At 41.5% G+C, this 27,996-nt stretch overlaps 2 protein-coding genes across 4 annotated transcripts in view; one reads left to right on the forward strand and one right to left on the reverse strand.

Annotated features, from left to right (window-relative positions):
- Positions 1–22,209, forward strand: part of nbeaa (neurobeachin a) — a gene marked incomplete at both ends in the record, with an annotated part of 89,681 nt that extends 67,472 nt beyond the window's left edge. The window contains 29 exons of one of the 3 annotated variants that reach the window (XM_080040668.1): positions 2,285–2,439; positions 3,739–3,865; positions 4,930–5,049; positions 5,996–6,129; positions 6,948–7,009; positions 9,398–9,462; positions 9,850–9,958; positions 10,162–10,328; positions 11,505–11,629; positions 11,730–11,891; positions 12,038–12,070; positions 12,446–12,582; positions 12,702–12,819; positions 13,544–13,646; positions 13,766–13,881; positions 15,016–15,128; positions 15,432–15,572; positions 15,691–15,810; positions 16,246–16,398; positions 16,540–16,704; positions 17,055–17,144; positions 17,934–18,126; positions 19,560–19,631; positions 19,838–19,993; positions 20,481–20,651; positions 20,771–20,872; positions 21,287–21,483; positions 21,645–21,796; positions 22,119–22,209. In XM_080040668.1, coding sequence (XP_079896794.1) covers positions 2,285–2,439; positions 3,739–3,865; positions 4,930–5,049; positions 5,996–6,129; positions 6,948–7,009; positions 9,398–9,462; positions 9,850–9,958; positions 10,162–10,328; positions 11,505–11,629; positions 11,730–11,891; positions 12,038–12,070; positions 12,446–12,582; positions 12,702–12,819; positions 13,544–13,646; positions 13,766–13,881; positions 15,016–15,128; positions 15,432–15,572; positions 15,691–15,810; positions 16,246–16,398; positions 16,540–16,704; positions 17,055–17,144; positions 17,934–18,126; positions 19,560–19,631; positions 19,838–19,993; positions 20,481–20,651; positions 20,771–20,872; positions 21,287–21,483; positions 21,645–21,796; positions 22,119–22,209 — 3,649 coding nt within the window. The remainder of the gene's footprint in view (positions 1–2,284; positions 2,440–3,738; positions 3,866–4,929; positions 5,050–5,995; positions 6,130–6,947; positions 7,010–9,397; positions 9,463–9,849; positions 9,959–10,161; positions 10,329–11,504; positions 11,630–11,729; positions 11,892–12,037; positions 12,071–12,445; positions 12,583–12,701; positions 12,820–13,543; positions 13,647–13,765; positions 13,882–15,015; positions 15,129–15,431; positions 15,573–15,690; positions 15,811–16,245; positions 16,399–16,539; positions 16,705–17,054; positions 17,145–17,933; positions 18,127–19,559; positions 19,632–19,837; positions 19,994–20,480; positions 20,652–20,770; positions 20,873–21,286; positions 21,484–21,644; positions 21,797–22,118) is intronic. The other 2 variants (XM_080040669.1, XM_080040670.1) reach the window with 2 other exon arrangements.
- Positions 22,210–26,637: 4,428 nt separating this feature from the next.
- Positions 26,638–27,018, reverse strand: sertm1 (serine rich and transmembrane domain containing 1; the record flags this gene model as incomplete). Its single annotated transcript, XM_080040662.1, has 1 exon — positions 26,638–27,018. One exon carries the CDS (start codon positions 27,016–27,018, stop codon positions 26,638–26,640), a length of 381 nt encoding a protein of 126 aa, XP_079896788.1.
- Positions 27,019–27,996: the final 978 nt, after the last annotated feature.

A 27,996-nucleotide genomic window follows, 5' to 3' on the forward strand; every position in this document is an offset into this window, starting at 1 on the left:
CTCTCTCTCTCTTTCTCTTTCTCTTTCTCTCTCTCTTTATCTCTCCCCCCTCTCTCTCTCTATATGGTAACATTTGCAAGCATAAATAATGTTCTTCCTTTGCCATTCCCATTGATTTTTCTTTTGTGATGAAACTACAATAATGCAGAAATAACAAAAGCATAGAAAAGTGAATTCAGCACAATGGCTTGTTAGCAGTTTGTTACATGTACTGTGCACACCGTATTTGAGACAGTTGAAGAATTCAATACAAAAACAATTAACAATGATTTTTTTTGTAGCAGTGATGGTTATACCATGATAATACATCTATATAGAGATACAGGTACTGTTGCCGAATATTACCTTAATTGACATGACAGGACATATAAACAGTCACTGAACAGAGGTCCAGATGTTCCTTTCTTGTCCAAACTCTTAACGTTTGGATCCTCAGCTGAGTGATGACCTGCTTCTTTCTCCTGTGCATCACTTAGTCTCCTTCATCCTGCCCTGTGGCAGTCCTTGAAGTTATTGATTTGAAGGCGTAGTGAATAGTAGATCACGGATAGCTCTATGTTTATCTACAAGATGTCCTTACATTGTTTGACCCTTACGTCTGATCCATCAGCCCGTTTCAATTAATGGCAAATAAATTATAATAGTTAATAACTACTAACAATCGGTAGTTTAGTATTGGTTTGAAAAAAAAGAAACTCCTGCTGTTTTGGAGTTGCAAGTTTGTACTGTTGACATCAAGGAAATAAATCAGATTTTATTGTCATAGGCTATTGGATACATTTATATGGATTATTATGTCAGAAAACCTTTTCTTTACACAAAGAAACTATAGGGAATGATTCCCTGTTACCAAATAGAAAATGAGTCTTAGGGTGTATTCACACATGGAAAGTCCGTTAGTTCACTTGCTTTGGTCCAGACCAAATAGAGTTTAGATTTTTTTTGTTTGGTGTGGTCCACTTTCATATTGCCCCTTTTGCAAGTGAACCAGCATTACGAAGCAAAACCACACGTGATCAGAGGTCATTCATTCATTGGACAGACATTCTGGGGTGGAGAGAAGCAGGAAGAACGAAGTAAAAACTGCGAAATATATCATTGATATAATACGGGGTTAAAAATAATAAAAAGGCCTACATCTAGCCTATAAATAAAGAAGAAGAAAATCTAATTATTGTTGTTTCATATGGTTATAATATGTAGCCCTATGTCAATGCCACGTTATGTGGCTTGTAGCCTACGATGTGAAACATAATGTATAGCCTACTATATTTTTGCTGTTGGACGCGCGGCTCGAGAGAAGAATAGGCTCAAGGTGACACACAGCTGATTAAGCAGTGTATCAGCTGGGTGTCAGTTCGGCGCAGTTCAGTTCCAAACTGACACAGGGACAGTATTGACGGTCACGTTGGGAAGAAAAATAAAAACACACACTTCATGCAAAGCGCAGCGTGAACCTGTTGGCACTGTGCGGGAGACGCTCCCCTCTCCATCTGATCGCTGAACATATCAGCATGTGTACGCGTCATTATCAACTGTAATATTTTCGCTCGGGGCTCCCGGTCAAATCACAACTAATCTTCCTAACAACGGCGACAACAACACTTTCCCATAATGTGAAGCTGATGGCGATTAAAGAAAAAAAAGAAAAGAAAAGAAATCAAAGGCGCAGTGCTTCCTGCAATTGGGTCGGATCGAGTCCGGCCAAATTCACACCACAAACGAACTGCAGCAGAGTTCGTTTTGAAGCGCATCGAGACCACCTCTTCAGCTGGGTCTCGGTCCGCTTGTTTGGTCCGCCCCCGAGTGCGATTGCTGTATTCACACCTGCCTGAAAAATGCGCACCGAAGGCAGAAGTGCACCTGAGTTCGTTTCAACCGAACTAAACACGGCATGTGTGAATACACCCATAGTCTAAAATATTCCTGAAACATTTAATGTGCAAGTCCCAAAATATCCTCCTAGCTCCCTAAATGTTGTTGACTATGTTAAGTTTTAAAACACCCTAGTTGTTAACAAAGGTTTCTCACAACGTGCTGACATGTATTGGATACAATGAATTTATTTGGCATACAAAGTGCCAAGAAGATTAGAATTTAGATCACATAGCTGACTTCAGAAGGTTACACAACTGTGTACACATTTAGTTGCTGTCTGTATTGTTGTAAATACATAAACCAACAGCAAACATGCTTCTACATCCGATGCTAACGCTCAGCATTTGATACAAATGGTTGTCTGTCAAGGTTTTGGTCTGATGCCTTTGTATCTCATCTCTTGTAGGAGTGTTATGGTTCCAGTCAAAAAGCCTCCAGCTGGCAGCCTGTCAGTCAACACCGTGGGCACGCCCACCACCAGTGGAGCAGCCGCTGCTAGCAGCACACCCAACATTTTTGCCGCCGCGACAGCAACACCCAAGAGCATGATCAACACTACAGGTGGGAGATAATAACACACAGACATAGTGCAGCTATAAGCACATATCATCTTCACCTTCACACTGTTCATTCAATACCAAACTGTTGTTACCCTTGGATATTTTTACCTGCATAATTTTTTCCACTGCATCTACTCAGTGTGCATTTGAGGAAACACAGCAGACGGATAGCTGTGGTATGAAGAAAGTGATTGTGCAAAAGTTCTCCAGCAATTCAAAAGGCTTCTCAATAAAGCTGGAATTCTTCTATTTTTGTGGGACTCTTTGACCCCTCACTCTGCTGTCCTTTTATTGCCCAAACAAACTAGAATAGAAACAAACTGAACCTACACCATCGGATCCTTTTTATGATTCAGATTTATCCTATTTGATTTCTCCTGCGCCTCCTGGCCACATGCCTTGCAATTGATGCACGGATGGCAGCGGGAAAAGCATTAGGTATTCTTAGACCCAGAAATGGTATTAAATAGAGAATACATTTGAGGATATAAAGACTGGAATCAAATACACATCAGCTGACTTTGCGGCACTATTACTCAGCAGATCCATTGTGTAGCAGAGTGCATTTGCATTCAAGGACTTTTTCAGACGTGTCGTAACTGTATTCTATACATGCATAATGGACAAGTAAGGGATTTGTTCACTAGAGATTGATTCTCTGTATTGATTGCAAAGCTATTTTTCACAAACGGTTGCCATTTCCAGAAGACAGGCAGCAGCAGCGCGTCCGGTGAATTTATCCAGAATTGAATTTGGCTGCAACATAAATGGATTTCCTCTATTATCTTCCTGCACACGCTCATCTTGGTCACACTTGGTTTATGTTACCATAATGCTTGTTAGGGGTGGTGAAAAAAGTCATCTCATGTAAATGCAATTCCTATCTACTGCGATATTGAATCGATTCATAATTTGCCAAAATCAATTAAAAAAAATCTGTATTGAATGAATATGTATTTTGCTGCCACCAGTAATGTTGACTTGTCTTAAAATCCCCTGCATTTACAAGCTTCACATTAAGATAGACTTTAATGAAGATGAATAAGACATGGACTTTAATTTGCTTTCATGCCATCATTTGCCGCTACGCCTCTTGGCACACATTGGACGGGAGTAGATCCTGAAATCCTCCTTTGAACTGAATCCAGAAATAGATTTTGAATCAAAAATGTATTTTGAATCTAATCTTTACCCCAGGAATCCGAATCCGAATCGAATCGAATGGTGGGATTCCAAAAGATTCCCAGCCCTAATGCTTGTCTTATTTTATTTGTCTTATCCCTCTCTGTGCTGTCTATAGGTGCCACAGACTCAGCCTCCTCTTCCTCCTCCTCTTCGTCGTCGTTCGTGAACGGTGCGACCAGTAAGAACCTGCCGGCGGTGCAGACGGTGGCGCCCATGCCAGAAGACTCTATGGAGAACATGAGGTCAGAGCTCTGGACACCACCAAACCAACCATGGTTAAGGCTCTATATCGCCTCAACCATTCACTCTCCCTGCCGTTATTCTTTTTTCTTCCTCCTTTCGGCTTTAGTTTTTCTTGAGAACCAGTCTTTTTTTCCACTCCATTCCTGTCCCTCTTTCACTTCACACTGAGGCCTTAAAAAATAATCACCACACGCAGTTCACTCCCACATTGACTACTGATGTTATACAGCAGGCTTAGATAAGTTATTGAATTGGGAACAACTGGGAGGGGGGCACAGATATGCTTTCTGAGGCCTAGTTAACAATACCTGATGTCAGCCATTATCGCTGTTTACGAAGATATGGAGCAAAGTAGATGCAAAAAATAATGTTTTCTTGCATTTTAAAAGAGTTCACAACATCTTAAACTAATGGCAGAAACTTTAATTGCTAGAAAATAAGTCACTAAATCCCACGTGGAGTTATGAGCTATAAAAAGGATATTGGGGGGATCACTGATACTGATTTAAAGCTCCACCAATCCATCAGCCAATAAAGAAAGCTATTAAAGCTCCCTAATCTGTGGCAGCTCGCATGCACATCGTTTCTGCTCGCATGCAAGCATACCACCCATCCACACATCTCACTCTCAGCCTACGCGATGCCACTCTTCATCCCTGACATGGCAACTGTGTTTAAATGTCACAATTAAAATATAGTTTAGAGTATAAGAATTACAGATATTAGAGCACTTGTAAACTTGTAAATAGAATTGTCATAGATATGTTTTAGTTATGTTTCCATACTCTGTGTAGGCATCTGACACTCGCTAATACAAATAAAGATGATACGAATCTGTTAATTACTACAGTAATACCTATAAATAAATAATTTTTATGTAAACGTTTTAGCAGTTTGTACTTGTAATATTTCTGTCAATGTACTCTCTCCTTAGACATGTAAGACAGTTTGTTATGATGTGTGCAGTGCAGTGAGTGGGTGCATGCCTGCTGCGTAGATGTGTATGTTTGCTCAATAATTTGCGTGTGTGTCTGTAAATGTGTGTGTGTGGTTTGTATTACAGTGCCTATTGTGAGGTGGCGCAGTGTGCGCTGCGCAGCGGTCAGACACCCCCTGAGCTCAAGTCTTTTAGCTCTCTGGCAGGCTTCCAGGCAGCTCCCCGAGATGCAGGACAGTGTTTTAGGCAAGGAAATACTCGTCATGTGCCCCCTTTCCCCTCTTCCCCCCTCTCTCTGCCCCGCCTCTACCACACATACCCCTCTGCTTCACCCAGGCCAATACTAAATGTTCCCACAATGCCATGGGAGAAAGAACAGATGTCTTTGCTATTAGCTAACATCACATATTTTTTATGTATTACAGTAGCACAGTCAAACTCCTGTCACTTCTGGCATGGCCGTCCTCTCACACTAACCCCAAAGTCAAAGATCAGACCTGAATCAAATGTTTGTTTTACCTCCACTGTGGATTTAGCAACAGTCCCTCATCTGCAAGTAAATATTTGTAGACAGGCTAGTGTCCCAGGTCTGTGTCAGAAATCACAAGCTTATAAAGCATAAATATATGCACCATTTCTAAACATAGAGTAGAAAAGTAGTTCACTCTGTCCACACACAAAGAGGCCCAACATTACACAACAATATTTCCCAGTGCTGTTAAAATTAAGGACAGTTAATTTTAGGCAGGTTATTGCACTTCCATCTTCAATCATCCCGCAATGCCAAGTTGATAACGCCTTTAAAACTAAAGCACCATCAACTTCCCCTTACCAACACTAACCCAGGCAGGCAAAGGGCTCCTTTACCACACCATCATTACATACTCTTTGATTCTGTACATTTTTCTGTGTCCATTTCAGACATTTTTACGATTTCTTTCTCTTCACCACATCTCAGCGTGCCTCTTCCCTCGCTTATCTCTTCTCCGCTGTGTTTCTATGTGCTTTTCATCTCCTCCCTCTACTCATGGCTCCCTCCCTCGCTTTCCCTTCCTCTGCCGCTAACCTATATCTGTTTGTTTTGCCTATTTTAACTTAACTTCCATATTCACCTCACCTCACCTCATCTCTCTCTCTCTCTCTCTCTCTCTCTCTCTCTCCCTCTCTCTCTCTCTCTCTCTCTAACCCACAGCATCACCACCAAGCTGGAGCGTGCTCTGGAGAAGGTGGCCCCGCTGCTGAGGGAGATCTTTGTGGACTTTGCTCCCTTCCTGTCCAGGACGCTGCTGGGTAGCCATGGGCAGGAACTGCTCATAGAAGGTACAGGTGCTGTACAAGGGCTCCTTTTATCTCTAACTGGCGTCTCTCTGTGGAGTCTCCCCCATTCACTGTCCCGTCACCGTGACGTCTGTGTGTGTGTGTGTGTGCTTGTGCGAATGACAGAGTGCAAGAAAGAAACGTGTGGATGTATGGCTGTGTGTGATTGAGTGTCCCTGAGCTGGCTGCTAAACTCATTCGTCGAGCAGGTATGAAGTCAGTATTTTGCACCGTTTTTCAAACTAGCTAGCTAGATAGCTTCAAAACTTTTTTAAAAATCTGATTATGTTCAGTTTAGAAGTACTACCGAGTTAACACTTCCACTGTTGTAGATTGTATTAAATGTCCTCCCACTCTGCCCACCTGCTTCCTGGCGTCCTGTTTTGTTGTGATCCACTGTCTCAATGTTGATCTCTCCTCTCCTCTCCTCTCCTCTCCTCTCCTCTCCTCTCCTCTCCTCTCCTCTCCTCTCCTCTCCTCTCCTCTCCTCTCCTCTCCTCTCCTCTCCTCTCCTCTCCTCTCCTCTCCTCTCCTCACTTCCTGCTCCCCCTGTCCACCCTTCCTCCTTCCTCCCTCAAGCTTTTCCTCTGCTGTTTGTTCTTGTCCTCTCTGTGGCATGCTTTTTATACACTTGACTACCATGACTGTGTACTATGCTAGAAAACCACTTACACTAGTGTCTTGTTTGACGATATTTTAGTGTCTTGCATTGCAGTGTGTGTTTGTGTGAGTGAGTGAAAGAGAGAGAGAGAGAAAGAGAGAGAGAGACAGAGAGAGACAGAGAGAGTGAAAGTCTCTTGACCGTGTTGTATGTCTCTGATATGCAGGTCTGGTGTGCATGAAGTCCAGCACATCTGTGGTGGAGCTCGTAATGCTGCTCTGTTCTCAGGTTGGTGACTCCTGACCTCTCTCCTCTTCTTTATTCCTGTGTACTGTAGGCTCATGCATACGACCCTGTTGTCAAATACTCATGTAATGTAAAATGGGATCTTCAATTTGTCACGTTTCTCGTACAGACAAAAGTGTCTTTTACTTTTCCCCAGACCCATAATAATTGACTGAGGTCTGTAGCACTCAGGAAGCTGCTGAGCTATTGATCTGCCCTGTCAGGCAGGGTCGACTTTGTAGTGAGCGCATTGCAGATGGAAGATCATATCAACTGATATGCATCCAGTGTTGCCATAGTTACTTTGAAAAAGTAATCCAATTACTGATTACTAGTTACTCCTTAAAATAGTATGTTAGTTACTTTACCGATTACTTGATGTTAAAAGTAACTAAATTAGATTACAAGTTACTTTAAACGTTACTTTACAGGTTTTGAAACCCATATATCTCAATTTAAAACATGCACATATTAAGAATTAGAATATATAAAATAAAGCTTGTAGGCTAGTAGCCTATAGGCATACTGTTTTCAAAATAATAAAAATGATGGTTTGAAAAATGTATTAAAAAAAAAAGTTTTTCCCCCCATGAAAATAAATGCATTCCTCCAAAGTGCAAAGACAGTAGCAGTGTCTTTAAACTTAACGTGCTTGGCCCTTCACTCTCATGCATTAATTTGACTTTTATCTGCGATGTCTCATGTGTTGATAGACTGGGTGTGTGCGGCCACCGGTCGCCACGTGACCATAAGTTTCCAAGTTTTAAACACTTCTATCTCTTCAACGTCACCGTACCCGAATCCTAAATATCCCCATAGCAGACGCTATATTTTATGGGGGGGAAAACGTTTGTTTTGCGTCACAGTTTAGCTTAGACTCGGCCGTAATGCTGCTGCACACACACACACACACACACAGACACACACACAGGCACACACACACACACTGCATGTCAGAGACGAGGGGCGCTACCAAAAAGACGAGAGGAGCGGTTGGAGCAGTCGGAGCGTTTAGAGACAGTCATTTGTGCAGTTATGTAAAATGTTTTACTAAGGAAAATGACAGAAAAAGTATCGCACAGTGACTTTGATGAGTAACTTTAATCTGGTTACTGGTTTGGAGATAGTAAAGCGTTAGATTACTCGTTACTGAAAAAAGAGGTCCGATGCCGGTAACGCGTTACTAAGTAACGCATTACCGTCATCACTGTATGCATAAACACGCATCAACAATTATAGCTTTCCCCTCATCTATGTTAAGGCCACTAAATGAGTTTCTTATGTCAGATCTTACTCATGTAAATCACAGGGGAATTTATTTAGAATGTTATAAGGATTATTTACCTAACTTGCTTTCATAGCCACTGTCTCTATTTTTCTGAATAATCCTCAAAAGACAGAGTGACAACAAAGAGGCACTTACCGATTTACAGAGTTTCCCCTCACGGTGTAGGTGACCAAAGTTCTTCTTTTCTCTCTTTATATCCATAACTTTGTCTCCCAATGTTTTTTTTTGCTCTCCCAGTAAGAGAGCTCTTGTCCTTGGCCCCTCAGCTCTTTCCTCTTGCTTTTCTTTTTCTTCATCTCTGTGTTTTTCTTCTGTCCTTGAGTTTTTTTTCTCCAACCGTACCATCAGACAACCGTGCATTTCTGGTCCATGTTTAACTCAGTGATCCAGTGGCAGCTGCTTTCATCTTCCACCATTCCCCTCACTCACTTCTCTGTTCTGTCCTACTCACCTCTCCCTCTCCCTCTCTTTTCCCCCCATCCCCACCATCCCTCCACTCTCCTGGCTGGCTGCTCGTCAGCATGTATAGTATTACCACCGGCTCCGGCCTTGTCTGCCATTAGAGGCCCTGAGAGAGCGAACCCTAGACCCAGATATTGATCCTTTTGGGTTGGGTGGGTGTAACAGGAGATGCTCCCACGTGTCCATACCAGCCCTAAGAGCTAATGGAGCCTCTGATAGTTTTGTAGGCTTTCAGCAACACTATTAGCTGCCTCAGATGTCTCCACTCTCATATGCACAAACACGTGACACTTGGGAAAAGCTCTTTAAGATGTTTCCTTATCCTTGTTTTGAGCTCATTGGTGCTACTATACCTTTTGCATAGGTGTCGTTAAGAATATAAACTGTGTATTTCCAGCAATGGTTTGTTCTATAAGGAGTTGTACTATTCCATGTATTCCACTGTATTGTATTTTATGATATTTACAAAAATTTAAATATGGTCTTTTTACCATCAAACTGGTTTTCAATAGAATTTTGTAATTCTAGAAAAGGAACTACATCAGTATAAAATGACATGCAGTATTCAGCTAACCCCCATCTAACACCACTACTCTTGAATACTTTTGATGTATCCTCTACTGCTCTACTACTCTACTTAGGAATGGCAAAACTCAATTCAGAAGAATGCCGGACTGGCCTTCATCGAGCTCATCAATGAGGGAAGGTAATGATTCCATCACGCTGACTGATTATCAGCCTCAACATCATTCCCTGTTATTCACAGGTTCACATGTTACCAGTACTGCTTCACTACTAATGGCAATGATAAGAGCCCTAATGAGAACCCTGCCAGGATATAGTAAGTGCATGGTTTCGTGGGCTCAGGAGGAAGTTAAGTCACTAGTGAAATTTAATTTTTCAGCAGCTACTCATGTACCAGTCTAAATGATATAATTTAGGAAAAAAAATCCATATTCAGGAAAACTGGCTTACATTCCCATTCATAGAGAGATTTTTATTTTTATTTTTTTTATTGGAACAGTTGTGTTGCCTAATGCCTGTAAAGTCTCTCTCCTTCACATCTCTCTGTGTTTCTCACTCCCTTCACCAGACTGCTGTGTCACGCCATGAAGGATCATATTGTGCGTGTGGCCAACGAAGCCGAGTTTATCCTGAACAGACAGAGGGCCGAGGATGTGCACAAACATGCCGAATTTGAGGTAAAAACACACGGAGAAGTACCACTTCTGAGTATCTTAATGTGTGACACCATTTTAAACCTGCAAGTGGCTACTATTTAATGCTCAGTGTTGTTAACAAAAAGTATAGTGATCAATCACTTATCACTAACCTGCTAGCATAAAACAATAACAAATAATTATTTCTGATGAATGTATATAATATCGGCCCTGCTTGCCTGCAGTCCAACTGTGCCCAGTACGCTGCAGACCGGAGAGAGGAGGAGAAAATGTGCGATCACCTCATCAGTGCGGCTAAGCACAGGGATCACGTGACCGCTAACCAGCTGAAACAGAAGATCCTCAACATCCTGACCAATAAGCACGGAGCGTGGGGCACAATGTCACAGAGGTGAATGGGGAAAAAGAAAAGAAAAAGATGCCAGGCACATGCGCTTCGAATTACACTCGGGGACACATTTTTAGATTTGCAAAACACGGGAAGTCATTTGGGCAGGAGTCATTACACTGGCTGAGTGCACACATGAAACAGTTCTTGTTATGAAAAAAATGGTTTCAAAGTGTGGGTAGTGATTATTAAGTCAGCACCCTCCTTCATGTTTAGACCATGTCACTATGACGCAGTGCCACTGTTTGTTTGAAATAATCTATTTCCAGTTTTAAGACTGTGGATATAATCAATGTGGAAATATATAATACCCATAAATATCAATGATAAAAGATTATATATGGTCTGTGTAAAAAGCAGGATTCAAACAACAAGGGGTCGCAGAGGAGATCCGCCTGGGAGACACATACACACACACACACACACACACACACACACACACACACACACACACACACACACACAGCTGAATCCTAACTTGCCTTGTTGTTGTGTGACACCACGGTCTCTACACATACGCACATTAAATCAGTGATAACTTATTATTCAGATCTGCCCTCTGGCTGGCAGCTGCTCTTGACTGCATGTGATTTCATTTTGAGGACGTGACATGCAACATCTGAAGCCTGTCTTCCTCATGTCACTGCCGATTATGTAAATTGTGCATCACAGCGCACACGTTGTTAATAAACACCTTGGTGCATTCAGATGAAAAAAAACTAATTAAAGTGCAATTGCATGTGAATGCCTCTGGTCCCGACAATATTTTTCATACATTAGCATAATGCTTATTGAAAATTTCAATCACACTTGCTTGAATAAACTTTACTTTTCATCTTTTTTTCTATTTCTTTATTTTTGAAATAATACCCTCTTCATTATTTATAAGTCAACTTAACTTACTGTATTTTCCCCCTCAGCCTAAAGCCAGTTATTAGTGTTTACAGAGTTTTAAAGGTTTGTCAAACTTGCCCCTGTGGTCAAATACTTCCATCCTAACCAATACAAAAATAACTTTTGAAATGTCGGAAATTAGTTTTGGAAGTTCCTACTGTAAATGTCACCTGTAAAATTAGCCTCAACTCAAACTTTAATTGTATTGTCCCTGAAGGAAAAAGTCCCAACATGCTTTGCCTCCCAGTCATTTTTTGCTGCTTCCCCTCTTTTCTATCTCTGCAGCCAACTACATGATTTCTGGCGTCTCGACTACTGGGAGGACGACTTGAGGAGGAGACGGAGATTTGTTCGAAATGCCTTTGGATCCACTCACGCCGACATGTCACTCAAAGCTCTGGAGGAATATGGTAAGTGAACGCAAAGTTACTGTACTCTGGTATGTACTGTATCTGTATTTTGCACACACAGAACCCTCACATGTACACTTTATAAACACCTTTTTAACAGGAACAGAAGAAGAAGAAGAGGAGGAGGAGGGCGGGCCTAAGTCCAAGAAGAATTTCCGCAGCCAATCGGTGGTCGCCCAGAACCCAGAGGCGGAGCTAATGCTGGAGGGAGACGACGACGCCGTTAGCCTGCTGCAGGAAAAAGAGATTGATAACCTTGCTGGTAAGACACACACACACACACACACACACACACACACACACACACACACACACACACACACACACACACACACACACACACACACACACACACACTATGCTACTGTGCGACTGAACAGCAAAACTGTCTATGACTCTTGTTTTTAGTACGTTTCCGTCCAAGACTTTTTACCTCCAAAGGCAAGTTAAACATTTGTAAGGTTTTGCAGCTACACTAACCTCCCAGCTGATTTATGTGGCTCAATAATAGACATAATAAAGTAAACATGTAATAAATACTGACGCAGATCATCAGATGTATGTGATTTGATTCATAATAAAGTAAAAAAATGTACTTAAAAGTGATTCATATAATTCTAATCCAGTGGTTCCCCTCTGATTTACACACCTGGTTGGATTGTCACAGTAGCAGGCGAAGTAGAAGAAGAAGAAGAAGCAAATCAATTATCAATCTTAACTAACATGAAAATGATTCTATCGCCGTTTGTGTGCCATTTAATTATCATTTTTTTGTGATGATTGCTTATGCCTCTTATGCTTATTACTATTGTTTAGGCCCTGTGGTTCTCAGTACTCCAGCTCAGTTGGTGGCTCCAGTGGTGGTGGCTCGAGGCACTCTGTCCATCACCACTACTGAGATCTACTTTGAGGTGGATGAAGAGGATTGTGCTTTCAAGAACACTGAAGCCAAAGTAAGGACAAGATGCCCCTTCTTTGATATTGTCCTGTGCATGGAAGATTTAGGTCACATATCTTGGAGATATCTTTATGTTAAAAATGTGTTTTCTCAACGAGTGTCCATCATCAACAGGTGCTGGCCTATTCGGAGGGTCTGCACGGCAAATGGATGTTCAGTGAGATCAGAGCTGTGTTCTCCAGACGCTACCTTCTGCAGAATACTGGGCTAGAGGTCTTCATGGCCAACAGAAGTAAGTCTGCACGTTTCTTATTATTCCATTACCATACCACTGACGTGTATTGATTTCTCAACAACTGTGTGCATCTGCTTCCAAATTAATTCTTGATATTTTGTCAACTCGTCAAGCCTAGAAATATATTATGAGTTTCATTAATGAAATAATTAATGAGTTAAGGTTTCTAGCTAGTTTGTTTGGTACATAATCACCAAAAAGGACACCAATATGTATAACACACTGATACAGAAAGTTGGCACACAAATGAAAACAGGCAGAACATTTGTCCAGCAATATACTATGTGGAAAAAATACAAAACAAATATCAAAATAATGTGTTGAATTTGACCATTAGCAATAAGTATTGAGAAAAACATCATAAGAAAAACATTTTGATGATGACAACATTAGACTAGTACAGTGAATAAAGTATGACTAGAGTGAATTAGTGGAGTGTATCCTCCCTTCTTTGCCTTTTGTTATATTCAACATTGCTTTCCCCATTGTGATAACTCTCAATATTTCCTTCTGCGAATGAGTACTATGTTTCTGTCTGCTTTAGTTCAGAATGGAGAGCTCTCAAGTTTTAGTTAGGTCCAGATTCAGCCGCCCATACTAATGTCTCTATTAAACCCATGTTCTTGCTGTTTGGTGCCAGTTCAACATCTGTTGCCATGGTATCTGATTGACTTCATTGTGTCATTGTTTTGACTTTATCGTGTCCCTTCCTCTTCTACAGCATCTGTGATGTTTAACTTCCCTGACCAGGCCACGGTCAAAAGGGTGGTGTACAGTCTCCCACGGGTGGGGGTAGGAACGAGTTATGGACTGCCACAAGCCAGGTAGGCGCAGAGTGCAGTAACACTCCACCATTGTTCTGGGTTCGAAAGTCATTTTTTTCCTGCTGTCATAGGAAGTAAATCTACTTCAATTTGTGTGTGTGTCTGTGTGTGTCTCCCAGGCGGATCTCCTTGGCGACCCCTCGTCAGCTCTTCAAGTCGTCCAACATGACGCAGCGCTGGCAGAGGAGAGAGATATCCAACTTCGAGTACCTTATGTTCCTCAACACCATTGCAGGTAAAGTAATTTTTTCTCCTTCTGCAGAGTGTTATTATGGAGCCTTGCCTCTAAATGATGTATAGACCAGTTAATGGACACAACACACTACACATCTAATGTAGGCTCCTTTGTTCTCAGATCAAACAAGTGAATTAGTCGAAGGAATGCTGCCTGCTTCCTTAATTTTTTATATTTCCACTGTGAGATTGACATTTTCCGGCGTATTTGTTCTGATTATTTTACTTATGAGACATAATTTGGTTGCTCTGACGGGTGCTATTGTGATGCTTTTTGTTTAAAAAATGAGTGCACAGCCAGAGATTGCATAATCAACTTCTTTGTATTTCTCTCTCTGTGCATGAAAACAATAAAAGTATTTTTTTAAAAAGACGTTTCTAAAGAGACCAGATTAAGGCACAATTTGAAAAAAAAAACGTTTGTCAGTTACAGCACCAGCTGAGCGGCAGTCACCAGTGTGACCTGTAAATAAACATACATACAGAAATATATAAATAAATGCAGCCACAATGACAATGTACAAAGGAATATTAGAAATTAACTGGAAATAATTACTGCAACTATACATTTGACGTTTTTTACTTTACAAGACTTTTATTTACTAGAACATTTTAATTTACTTGATCAATATTCTAAAATATCTATAAATAAAACAATATGTGGGTAATAAAAAATGGAGAATGAGTGTCAATTACACTTTCAGAAAAATGGCAGCCGGTGGAAATGTGTTGGTCGACAGCTTGTGCTTTTACACCTCTCTCTGTTGGAGTGTCTTTTTTTTATCACGCCAACATGTAACCCTGCTTGGTGTCATCGTAATTTGTGATTTAATGTTTTGAGCGTGAGCCCGATTTATTAGGCATGAAAGGTTTTGAAGCCTGAAAACTGGTGGCTAGCAACGGTGCTGTAAATCACTTTTCATATTATTGCATGTGTTCAGCGATGTAGTATTACATTTGTTACTTTAAGTAAACATGCTGTGTATTCATATAGTACATGTTTTAACAAGATCAACACCAAAAAATGTCGTCGCAGTCTGGGGCCATGTCCTGTCTATCTATTGTGGAATAAAATTGTATCTATTCATCCTCATCCATCCATCCATCCTCTCTCATCCATTCTCTGTCACTGCAGGGCGGACATATAACGATTTGAACCAGTACCCTATCTTCCCCTGGGTCTTGACCAACTTTGATTCGGAGGAGCTCGACCTCACTCTACCTGGGAATTTCAGAGACCTCTCCAAGGTTAGAGCACTCAGATGCACGACAATTCTTGTACTTTTTTTTCCCAATGAATTGAAAGTGTGCTCCTAAACCCAAATGAATAGTAAAACACAGGTCAATGAGCACCACTCATATACTGAACCTGGGCTTGCAGCAGTATGGCCTTGTTGAATTTTTACCAGTTAGAGTAAGAACGAAAAGGAAGTAACATAATATCTCGAGCATTTTAGTTTCTAAGAAGAATATGGAAGAGAACTGTACCTATGCATTGTTTGCCTTGTCATCGCTGACTCAAGACGATTATCTCCATCCGGTTTCTTCTAGCCAATCGGTGCGCTGAATCCCAAGCGAGCGGCGTTTTACGCAGAGCGCTACGAGACGTGGGACGACGACAGCACGTCCCCTCACCATTACACGACCCTGTACTCCACTGCTCATTCGACGCTGATGTGGATGCTCAGAATAGTGAGTGCCTGCTTTACACACTTGCAAACTTTATCCTTTAAGCAGCAACTGGGAAGGCATGCCAGAGAACCCAAGACTCTCTTTTTGATATGTATTTGTCTTTGCTTGTGCCCTATAGGAGCCCTTCACCACCTTTTTACTCAACGCTAACGACAACAAGTTTGACCATCCTGAGAGATCTTTCTCTGGCATCGGCTGCTCGTGGAGGAACTGCCAGAGGGACACAGCAGACGTGAAGGTAGAACTACTCCTGATTGGCTCGTTAAGATTGTTGGGGAAACAATAAAATCAGCCTGAGATTGGTCAGCACCAAGACTGAAAACCACAGCAAAACACAATATGCATCGAAAAATAGTCATGGTGTTACAAATATTTTAGAAATTTTTAAAAATTCAGTTTTTCAACATCTCTAATTTCTATTTGAAGAGCTTAACATGTACGAGTATTGTCAATGACTGCACTTGAAGACAGCCTTACGTGGTTTATGGCCCTGGACGTTTTAAGTTTACAAAGTAGTATACGATCTGGAGGGAATGAATATTGGTGAAAACAGCTCTACTTATCACAGCTGACATCTTTTATGTCGTTGCAACTCTAATACAATCTGTAATCGTCTTACTGAAGTACTCATTTTGTTAAAGTAAACAATGTGTTTTGGTGTGGTGTCCATTAGGAGCTGATTCCAGAGTTCTACTATCTGCCGGAGATGTTTGTCAACAGTAACGAGTATGAGCTCGGGGTGCGAGACGATGGCGTTGCTGTGTGCGACGTGGAGCTCCCTGCCTGGGCCAAGAAACCCGAAGACTTTGTCCGCATCAACCGGATGGTGAGAGACACAGACAGTCTTTGCTAGAAATATGTAATATAATAATATAGCAAAGAAATGTTTTTTTTTCAGAGACACTGAACAATATCCTCATCTCTGCCTTTTCTTCCTCTCTCTGCGCCTGTGTGACTGTGACCAAAGGCCTTGGAGAGCGAGTTTGTGTCGTGCCAGCTCCACCAGTGGGTCGATCTAATATTTGGCTACAAGCAGCGAGGGCCAGAGGCAGTGCGCGCTCTCAACGTCTTTGATTTCTTGTCCTACGAAGGAGCAGTCAACCTGGACAATCTAGATTCTCCGCAGCGTGAGGTTGGTTTCCATGACAAGGCATCCACTTTTTGTTGGATACGACAGTGTCCCAAATTGAATATCGCGGTGCAGAAAATCTTCCCACCTTATTGTGAGTTTCCCCACGCTGCCATTAGTCCTAGAGTGCTGTCTTCACTCGGTGGCAACAATGTCTAACAAAATGGTTTCTTAAAATGTCTCTCGCTAGGGTTGAATTAAGAGAACGTGCGTGTTGTTCAGGACGCAAAACGTGCATTACAAACAAACAAAGTAACGTAAATAAAGTAAAGGATAAAGTGTGTTGCTTTCCTTTCCTTGTTTTAATGTGTGTCTTTCTCTCTGATGTTAAACACATGTGGTTCTGATTGCAGGTGATGGAGGCTCAGATTCAGGCGTGTGGCCAGGTGCCGTCCCAGCTGCTGATCGAGCCACACCCACCTCGCTCCTCTGCCATGCACCTGGTGAGTTTGACAGTATTCTATAAATATTCTTTGTAACAAAACAAAAGATAATCACATAGTCAACTGTAATCATATATTAGGGCCTCAGCAACAGAAATATACAAACTTAGTTTTTGCATGTTGTCCTGAAGTCGATGTTTGTAATTTTATTAAGAGGTTGTTCTTAAGAAAATGTTAGCTTTGGTAACTGGGGGAGAGGTTGAAAGGTACTAAACACATTCCTGCTTAGAATATACAGTACATTGTGTGTATACATATTTCCATTTTTATTAAACACATTTCAGCCACAATAAAAACACAAATGAATCTCCACTTAGTTCACTGATCTGAATGGCTTTATTGACAATGTGTATTGTTTTGTGAGATTTAAATACGTCCACGTGTACAGTATGTAATGCTGTTTCAGAGAAAAGCTCTGCCCTGGTATTAGCCCTCCTCTGTCTTCCCTTGCTCGAGGCCTCGGTGCCTCCACATTCAGAGCCATCCATTTCAACCCAAACCTTGTCAGTCCTTGAACCCCCCTCGACCTAGCCAGTATCCTGGCCACCTCCACCTTCCTCCTCCTTGGCCCTAGAGCCAACCCTCAGTGTGTGTACCTGCTCTCTGACCCTGTGCTCCCACTAATATACCTCTTCCCTCCCCTCTGTCCCATCTGTTCTGTCTCTCCGTCTCCATTCCCCCCTGCACCCCATTCCTCCCCCTCCCCTTCCCTCCTGGCTCTGCCCTTTTCTCCTCCTCCTTCTCTTCCTCTCTTTCTTTCTCTCTCTTTCTCTCTGTCTGTCTCACTAGTGTTTCCTTCCCCAGAGCCCTCTGATGTTTAAGGATCAGATGCAGCAGGACGTCATCATGGTGCTCAAGTTCCCGTCCAACTCTCCGGTCACCCACGTGGCCGCCAACACGCTCCCCCACCTCAGCATACCGGCCGCCGTCACCGTCACCTGCAGCCGCCTGTTTGCCGTCAACCGCTGGCACAACACAGTCGGTCAGAGCTCCAAAGTTCCATTACTTTGAAGAATGTACAAGTAGCATGACATTACATTATCTTAAAGGAATACTTCACCCATATGGAACCGGCGTTCTATTATTATAAAATCGCTATTATAATTGAATGAATGAGGTTTTTCTTTCCTCTGCCTTTCCTCAGTCTTCCCTTGGCCCAGCTTTCCTGTTAATCCTAACCCTAAATTTTTACTAGAGTGATGTCACACTAGTAAAATGTAGTGAGACAGTGAGACCATAAAACACGCTTTCTGCCTTTTCTCAGGCTAGGATGAACCGATTTCAAAAATGTTTGCACATTTATACTACGTAGGATCTCAGAGTTCAATACACCTTCATATTCCCACCAGTGAAGTAGGTCTTTAAATCCTCCAGAAACCTGGTCTAAACTAGTAAAAAATCAATAAATGTCATCAAAGTTGGGTGTCTCAATAAGCTTTTACAAAAATCTGATTGAAGATAAATGTTCATAGATATAATAAAACCTAGTTAAACAAAATGGCTTAACGTTCAGGCAGAGAACTGTAATAATAATTGGTTTGAAATACCATTAACTAAGAGCATAGCCTGCCTCATCTGACAATATCTTTAATTTATATATGCAACTAACTCCCCAAATGAAATAGTTATTAGTTCATTTTGTGGCTTTAACAGTATACAGTATTGTTGTTGTGTGTGTCTATGGACACATTGTACCTACTTTACTTTAACTACCAACAATGCATTACAAGCTTTACACTACTTTTTTGACTCTGTTGGAGATAATGTAACTAGATCTTTTACCAAAACTATGTCAAGGCAATCAATTTGTTTGAATGTTTGACATATAATGAAAAAGCTGAAATGATCAGTGAAATGAATTCTTAAGTCAAGCAATCAACGGAAAAATGCCCACTCCTAAAATTGTTAAAATTAGCTGTTTTTCTCTCTTTACAAATGGAGTAAATGGCCAGTAATGCTTTTAAACTCAGTGAGATGTTAGTTTATTTCCTTGGTGGTTATAGAACCCATTGTAGCCTGTGTTATATCAGGGTTTATTTAGATTTTGTCCACTCCATGGAAGTCTACATAGAGATATTTGTTAATTAAAGCCTTAATTAACCTCATTAATGAGCTCATTAGCACAGCAGGCTACGTTTAATTGGTCGTGTAATGTGATTACGAAGGGTCCTGAGGTCGCTCAAGAGACTTTTGTTATTGATTGCCACATCAAGCACTCATATCATCAGATATTTCATCAGAGAGCCCTCGTCCAGGGAATTATACGAGGGGAACTTTAGCGTTTACCCCTCATTGTTTTAATGTGCGTGTGTGTGTGTACGTGTGTGTGTACGTTTGTAAGTGTGTGTGTGTGGGTGTGTGTACGTGTGTGTAATGTTTGACTGTGTGTAATGTTTGACCGTTTAATCTCTTCAGGCCTCCGTGGAGCTCCAGGATACTCCCTGGAACAGGCTCATCATCTACCCATTGAGATGGACCCTCTCATAGGTCAGTGAACAAACATGTCCGCAGCAGATTTAATTAGCATACTTAAAAATTATGTAACCGCAGAATGAGCGTCAATTTCCGTCTGAAAACATTTCTAGCAGTATTAAGGAAAGTATCAGGAAAGTTTAGAGGTCACCGAATAGCCGGTTTACCATTAGTACGCCCTCGTTAACCTATGAACCCTCATTTTCTGTGATCCCATGTAGCAAACAACTCAGGCGTGAACAAGCGTCAGATCACTGACCTGGTGGACCAGAGCATCCAAATCAACACACACTGTTTTGTGGTAACCGCCGACAACCGCTACATCCTGGTCTGCGGCTTCTGGGACAAGAGCTTCCGTGTGTACTCCACCGAAACTGGTAGGTCATTGTAGTATTTTTGAGACAAGTTGAGCATCAAAAGGCAATGCTCTACAATTGTTATTCAGAACTCCTTTTTGTCTAAATCAGCTAATATCTACTTACCATCCGCTAAGTGTCTGTTGTGTGTGCGCGCTGAAAAGAAGTCGGTTAGTATAAACATGAAACAAACGTTCTCTGGAGATCGCTGACCCCACCTTTTAAGTTCATGGTGTAATCCTGTCCGAGGTTCCACTTAAAATTCATCATGTTCTTGTAGACTCATGCATTTGGAATTTTTCTTTTGATTCATTCATCTTGAGGCAATTTGATAAGCACTTTCCTACATACACACCTGGGCATACATTCCATTGCTGTGTTTATCGGTTTATAGATTTATAGATTTTTATAGATAGAACAGGTGAATCTCAAGCCACTAACCTGCTTGTTTAACGCGTGCATTTTTTTATCCTGGAAATGTTTGAATACTGACTTTGCCTCTCCACAGGAAAGCTGACCCAGATCGTTTTCGGCCACTGGGACGTGGTGACTTGTCTGGCCAGGTCAGAGTCCTACATCGGGGGAGACTGCTACATCGTGTCTGGCTCCAGAGATGCCACTCTTCTTCTGTGGTATTGGAGTGGACGACACCACATCATTGGGGACAATCCTAACAACAGTGAGTGGTGACGACATGTGTGAACATTTGCCTTGTCTCATTGAGTGTGGATTACTGTTACTAGCTCAGCCAGCACTTAAGCATAATTTCATGATGTTGTGTGTTTTTTTCCTTCCAAGGTGACTACCCTGCTCCAAGGGCAGTACTGACAGGACATGACCACGAGGTGGTGTGTGTGTCTGTCTGTGCAGAGCTGGGATTGGTCATCAGTGGAGCTAAAGGTTTGTGTGCCTGTAGTGGGATTTAAATTCAACATTAAAAGCATTGAGTTATTTGCATAGTGAATAATGAATATCAGTAAAAAATATTACTATGATAATAATAATAATATAGATAAGAAAGTATTAAAAACATTGAACACATTTATCATGTACCAGGTATCATGTACCAGTACAATAGCTAAGCAAAGCCAGTGAGTGGACTTATTCCATCTCACTCGTTATAGCAAGACTAGAAAATAGTTTGTTCAGGACACTTCAGGTAGACTGAATTATGAGAGGTTGGGGGTGATATTTACCCAGATAAACATATTTGATGACCTCACAATAAGTTCCCTGTCACTAAAACCGTATTTAAAAAAGAAAACACAAAAAAATGTCTCCCACATTACCTTGCTTTGTTCTTGCTCTTGTCAGAGGGCCCGTGCCTGGTGCACACCATCACAGGAGACCTGCTCAGGGCCCTGGAGGGGCCAGAGCTGTGCCAGCGGCCCCGCCTCATCTCTGTGTCCAGCGAGGGCCACTGCATCATCTACTATGAGAGAGGACGCTTCTGCAACTTCAGCATCAACGGAAAACTGCTGGCACAAATGGAGGTCAACGACTCCACACGGGTGAGCCTGTCGGGAATTAATACCCTTTATGTAAACACAACACACTGTAATATTCTTTTGTGGTTATATATGATCATGACCACTGTCCCTATTTACTCATAAAACAATGCATCAGAGCTCCTTGAGCCTCTTTTTTAAATCCTCTCTCTTCCTCTCTCCAGGCAATCCTGTTGAGTAGCGACGGACAGAACCTGGTGACAGGAGGTGATAACGGGGTTGTGGAAGTGTGGCAGGCATGTGACTTCAAACAGCTTTACATCTATCCTGGCTGTGACGCAGGCATCCGGGCCATGGACCTCTCACATGACCAGAGGTAAAAAAAATAAAAATAAAATAAAAAGACGGACACAAGCAGATGCAGACAGTTTGACTGTTTTTTCGGAAGGCATGCCTTTTTACAAATGGTCACATTGTCTGCTGCAGCTCAATTTCAGGGCTGTATTTTCTTAAGGACTACTGTTGTTGGTTGAAACTAGGTCACCACACAGGGGGACGAAGGAGAATACTGAATGATCAGTAATGGAGCAAATGTCCCATGCCTAGGGCGAAGTACTAAGTTCGATGAAATGCAAGTATTTTCTCATGTGTAGTTTTAACAGATGTGATATTTTGTGTGTGTGCTCTGTACCCCTCAGGACTCTGATCACTGGCATGGCTTCGGGCAGCATTGTGGCGTTCAACATAGACTTCAACCGCTGGCACTATGAACACCAGAATAGGTACTGAGGTGGAAAGCAAATGAGGAAGTAGGGAGATGGAGAGAGGAAAGAAGATCCAAAAGGTAGAGGAAGGTGATGCATTCTGCTGTGTATGTGCAACGTGGGCAAACTACAGGTACGGAGGAAAGGAAGGAAAAACAAGTACCGGACCTTAGGCTACCCCCCCCCCCCCCCATCCCCCCCAGGAAATAACTGCCTTTGTGCACACGGGTGTAACCACAGACACATAATACCCTCGAAGATACACACCCAAAACCTACTCATAAAAATAGACAGACTGCAGAGTGGAGAAAAAGAGCAAGTCAAGCAGACCTTGTAGAGGTCGCTCATACCCGTGCCACTCACAGGACTGGTTGCAGTTTGCCGTTTCCTGATACGCTTAATGCTTCACAGACAAAGAACTTAACTTTTATTTTATTTATTTCTCTATTATGTTTTTTATACTTTTAATTTGAGGGGAGTTCAGTCTGGAAATATATTTGAGTGGACTATAAATTAAGACTACTTCAATGTCTGATAAGAAATGGTCAGAAATGAGCCAGCACCCCCACCCCCCCCTGCCACTGTTTAAAAACCGGTGCTATTGGCCTGATTTTAAATTAACCCTTGAAAGAATGCCTGGGGTTTTGATTTAATTTGATTTGTTCTTAACTTGGTTTTACTTCATTTTCTACTTTTAATTTTGTAGTTTTACTTTTACCTGCAGCAGGGTTAAATCTGTAAATAAGGCTCTGCCTCTGTCGGAGACTACACGTGTTCTTTCACTACACAAACTGCGCTTATCACCTTTAATTTATTAATGACTTGCTGTATGTAAAATATTGTGTAATAATTATTCTAATGTTGACAAGACTGATGGTAATAACGGCGGAGTGCAGGATGGTGATCATTTTGCCGGAGATGATAAACAGATCGTGCCAGTGCCCACCAAGGAATGACAACCACAAGACTGACATGATTTTACTTTGTATATTTGGTGATTGTTTTGTCAAATATGTACATATAGTCTTGGTTCAGGCTTGGTGGAAGACTTAATCAGCTGACCTAGACTGAAAGCGCAAAAGGAAACCTTCACTTACCCACATTTGTTGATTATTTAAAAAAAAGAATCAAATCAATGTAAAAGTTTGTTTTGTATTTGCACTTTGCACCAATCACATATCATTATTTATTAGCTTGGTTCTTTCTGGTCGGCTGCCATTTTGTTTAGGTCCATATTTTTTTCCCCCGACGGGATTATTTGTGCATTGATGTTTGTATTTAAAAAAAAAAACGTTGAGCTCATGTGTGATTATTAGGTTTTACAACCTCACCGTTGTAAGCAATATCATGATTCTGTAGCTGATAGAGGTGGGAACGAAGGAGGAGATGAGGGGGACGACATGTAATATGTTCTGTATGTGTGAAGCCATCTTGATCAAATGCGCACATGCACATACTCTATCGACAGGTTCCACTTACGTATCCAAAAAAAGGTTAAATATTTTTGGATCTATGAAACCCTACAAAAACTATTGTATTCATGTTTTATTGCAAAGATGTAAAATATGACGTGTGAGTTAAAAAAAAAATCATGATAAGAAAAATAAAATATGCAAAGAATTTGATGACTTGACTTTTCACTCGTCAGATATATTGTGTCTCATGTACATTTTTGTGTGAGACATTGAGGACGTCTCATTGTGGCATTCAGGAGACAACAGTCTTAAAGGGATTATTCTTTCGTCAAATGATTTCAAGAGGCTCTTGAGTTAACATGTTGTGCTATAAACCCACTTGACGACTATTCCATTGATGCCAAACTACCCGTGTTGCTGGGATTTTAATTTCAGACCTCATATTCTGCAGCACTTCTGGAGAACATGGACACTTCTCTAGACATTAGAGAAATGACACTTTCTATTTATTGCACTGACTTCGTGCTTCTTGCCATCTGTAGTGTCTGGCCCTGAACAACAACATAATCCGTGGTAGGCATGGTATTTTAGTTTTGTTTTTATTTTCCATCACCAGCCTGAAATAGTTATTTTACTTCTTGTTAAAAAATAAATAAAAGAAGATGTTTTTGCAATTTAAAATATATTTTTTTATACTATAGCCTTGACTGACTCATCAACTACTGAAATAATGAACACATTTTTAGTAGTCATTATTTTTTTTTTACCTGACTTCAGGGATGCAATTATGATCATTATGTTCCTCTCTCACCTTGTGGTGTTTCATCTTTGTGTGCTATTATAGTTACTATGCAGTAATTTACTTAATTACTGTAATATGCTGCTTCATCCTCCAAGGGGTTTGGGAGGCCTTTACATTACAAAAAACAACTAATAAAGCTCTTATCTATAATCCAAGATGTAATAACAAGTGTAGCCCTTACTCTGCCAAATACATACTGTGTACCAGAGGGACTTGTTTTTAACTATGTCTTTGACAATTAACATGGTTTTTGTGCCAATCCTACAAAAGCTAGAAATTAAAGCTTTTTAGCCGACTGTGCATGAAGGGAACCAAAGAGTTTGACTTGTACAGCACCATCACCTGTAATTAACAGATTATTGTGAAAACGACTACAGGTTTGTGGCCCTGTCATCATCGCTGCTCTCTAAGCCTTCAGCCCGTGAATTCAAATGCATGGACTTTTTTTTTCAAATCTTTTTTCCTGAATGTGTTGTGTTCTTTTGTTGCCATGTCAAAGAAACTACCTCTCTTAAAGGTCCCATATTATGCTAAATGCACTTTTTAAATGTGTTCCAACATATCCATGGGTCCACGGTGTGCCTAGAGACTGCCAAAATATCAAAAAAAATAACAATCTCTCCTTTTCTCAATCTCCCCTTTTCTGAAACCCCCACCCCTCCCCCCAAAAACACTCCAGTCAGAATTATCCCCTTTTCTGACCTCACAAACCGTAAAGCCAGAAGCTTCCACTGTGCAGCCCACACCCCTATTTCTTATTGGTCCACGGCCCTGACAGACAGAGGGCGAGGCGTATCTGGCTTCGCTTCCGGACAGGGGGCGGGGGGAGCTCAAAGATTGTATATTTACGAGGGGACCTGCAACTCTTTTTTAAAAAATAGGCCATTGTGAGATTAGCTGAACATCAGCATAGTACAATAAATTATCTGAAAGTTTTTTTCAGCAAACAATTAAAGAAAAACGTATTAGGGACCACTAAGACCATATAGTATGGTGTATAATAGAACCGAAAAGTGTATAATATGGGAGCTTTAAGGCATGAACAAGGACACGTCGGACAGCAGCTCAGAGCTTTCTTGCTTCAGTAACTAAATAGACTGTAATCAGGCGCCATGTGAGCTGACAGGCAAAGAGAGAGGGTAATCTGTCACACTGGAAGATCTGTCTTTTCGGACCAGAATTTCATTTTGTTGTTCGCGCCACTTTTGACCTGGTCTGTCTGTAGCTGCAGACGGAGGCTGCCTGCCTGTCAATAGCCCCATAGAGATGCAGCCCTCATTTCTTTCTCACCTTCACATCCACAGCAGGCTGCCTTGTGCAATCTTCTTCTTCCCACAGTTTGGAGAACCATAAAGCAATTTGTTTTGTCTCCAGGTTTAAAGTATCTGACCCCTGTTGTGGGCGTAAAAAAATTACACCATTTAAAATTGCATTTCAGAAAAAAAAGGAATAGTCTTTAATAGTATCGTAATTGCACATGCTGCATGAATCATCACTTAAAAGCAGTGGTATTTGTTTACTGTAAATATGACAAGTACATAACAAGAAGGGAATAAAAAAAAGAGGGGACATAATAGTTTCTCCTCATTCTTTTGTCCTGCAGAAGGAGAGCACTTTTTTTCCTCTTTTTCGGTTGTCTCAATCGTTAAAGTGAGGCTCAGAAGGAAAGAGTTCTTCATCACATTGTGAGCTATATTCCCCTGGTGGACACACAGACACACTTGGACCATTGGCATTGGAATATGCATGCATGGAGTGTAGCCTCATGACATGCTGTGTCTATGGCTGACGAAGCATTATCTGTGTTTGCTATGTCTCAGTGAAGAGGTTCTGGTCCTATGTACGCTTTCTGTGTGCGTCTGCATGCTTGCCTCTTGTTTGCATGCATAAGCACTTGGACGTACAAGTCTGTAGCCCCTTTCACACATGCACTGTATCACTGTAATGATCTTGAGTCAGTTTACCCAGGTGAGCTGCACATGATAAGGTTATTCATCCCCTGACTTTACCCGGACTTTATCCATGATGTTGCCCCCTAGTGATAAGTCAGGGTCAGAAGCGAGGAATGGGCGTAACATACTGTGTGAATGTGTCCCACACCCACAATCTCCTGCTGTGTGTTCTGCACGTGTGAAAGGGGTAGCTCCGGGACATTCTCCTGGGCCAGATTAATCCAGATCATTTCCCAGAGTTCATGTGTGCATAAGGGTGCTTGGTGTGTGTCTCGGGCATGTGCTCAGGTGGACAGTGAGGAGATGGTGGACTTCTGGGAGGAGATGCTACAGATCTCCATGTTGGTGAAGTCGCTGCCTCCCTCGCTGACGCTGCAGTCGGGGACAGAGGAGGAGGATGAGATGATGTTCTTCAGCCTGTGGAGGGAGATGATGAGCAGGGTGAGCAGGAAGAGCAGCAGGCCCAGGAAGAGCCACACGTAAACGTAGACGTTGCCATTGCGCCCCGGGGACAAAGCTGCTGCTGCTGCCGATGTGGAGACAGACGAAGAAGAAGAAGAAGAAGAGGTCGGGGGGAAACTGAGGAAGCTGATGGTGCCATTGTCCATCGGGGAGATCCCACCGGTCTCATTGTGATCCATCAACGAGACATCCATCCCTGACATCCTGGCTGGCACTGTCGTCACAGGTTGGCATCATTTGAAAAAAAGAAAAGATGAGTTTAGTTTAGTTTATTTGTTTATAATATCGTTGGCAGTCCCATTTAATAAACTTTGCAGTGAATGGAGCAGAATTAGATTTTATGGCTAATTTCCAGCTGGAGTCCATCACATCAGTTAAAAGTTAAAATACAATGAAGGACACTACCTTTATAATTACAGTAGGCCTAAAACGAAAGGAAGAGAGACATAAAACATGCCGCACACAGTTGCAGCAAGCACAAACAAGCAAGCACAGACAATGACTAAAACATCAAAGCAGTTCATGCAATTATGACAATACAGAGGAGACAAGGGGAAAGAACAGTCACAGAGGCCACGTTGAAAGCACATACAAGACATAACATAAAATAATATGGAGGCAGGCAGCAGAGATGGAGCGGTAGCAGCAATGAGTGAGATTTATTGTAGGGGGGAAAAACAACCAGACAGTTGACTTTAACTTTAATAATTGAAATGGCCTGTAGGAGAAATGATCTGTATGCTGCTGAAGCTTTTCAGAGATGTTGTTTTACCCTCCAGAACACTTCTGCATGGCAGATTCTTGCTGAAACAAACAAGAGCTTTCGTCCACATCCTCTCTATTTGAGATTAAGACCATGAAGAAGAGCAGTTTTCTAAATTCAGAGCCAGCAATTAACTCCAAGAACCCCAAATGCAGAAAAGACTTCTATCGAATATATGTGTTGCAAATCATAATAATAATACATTTTGCTTCTCTCAACACAACACATGTGACTTACAAGTAGGCCTACTATTTTTGACAAACAAAGCCTATATATTCTAAAAAACACCTGAGATTATAAGGTAGATAGGTTATATGACATGGAGATTTTTGCAGCAAAGAAACTGTCAAACAGGTACCTTCAACATGTTGTCCCACAAAGTTATATTTGTGATTATTGGAAGTGGGTGCTATGGATG

Source organism: Ammodytes marinus, assembly GCF_949987685.1.
Source record: "Ammodytes marinus genome assembly, chromosome: 14".
NCBI classification, from domain to species: domain Eukaryota; kingdom Metazoa; phylum Chordata; class Actinopteri; order Uranoscopiformes; family Ammodytidae; genus Ammodytes; species Ammodytes marinus.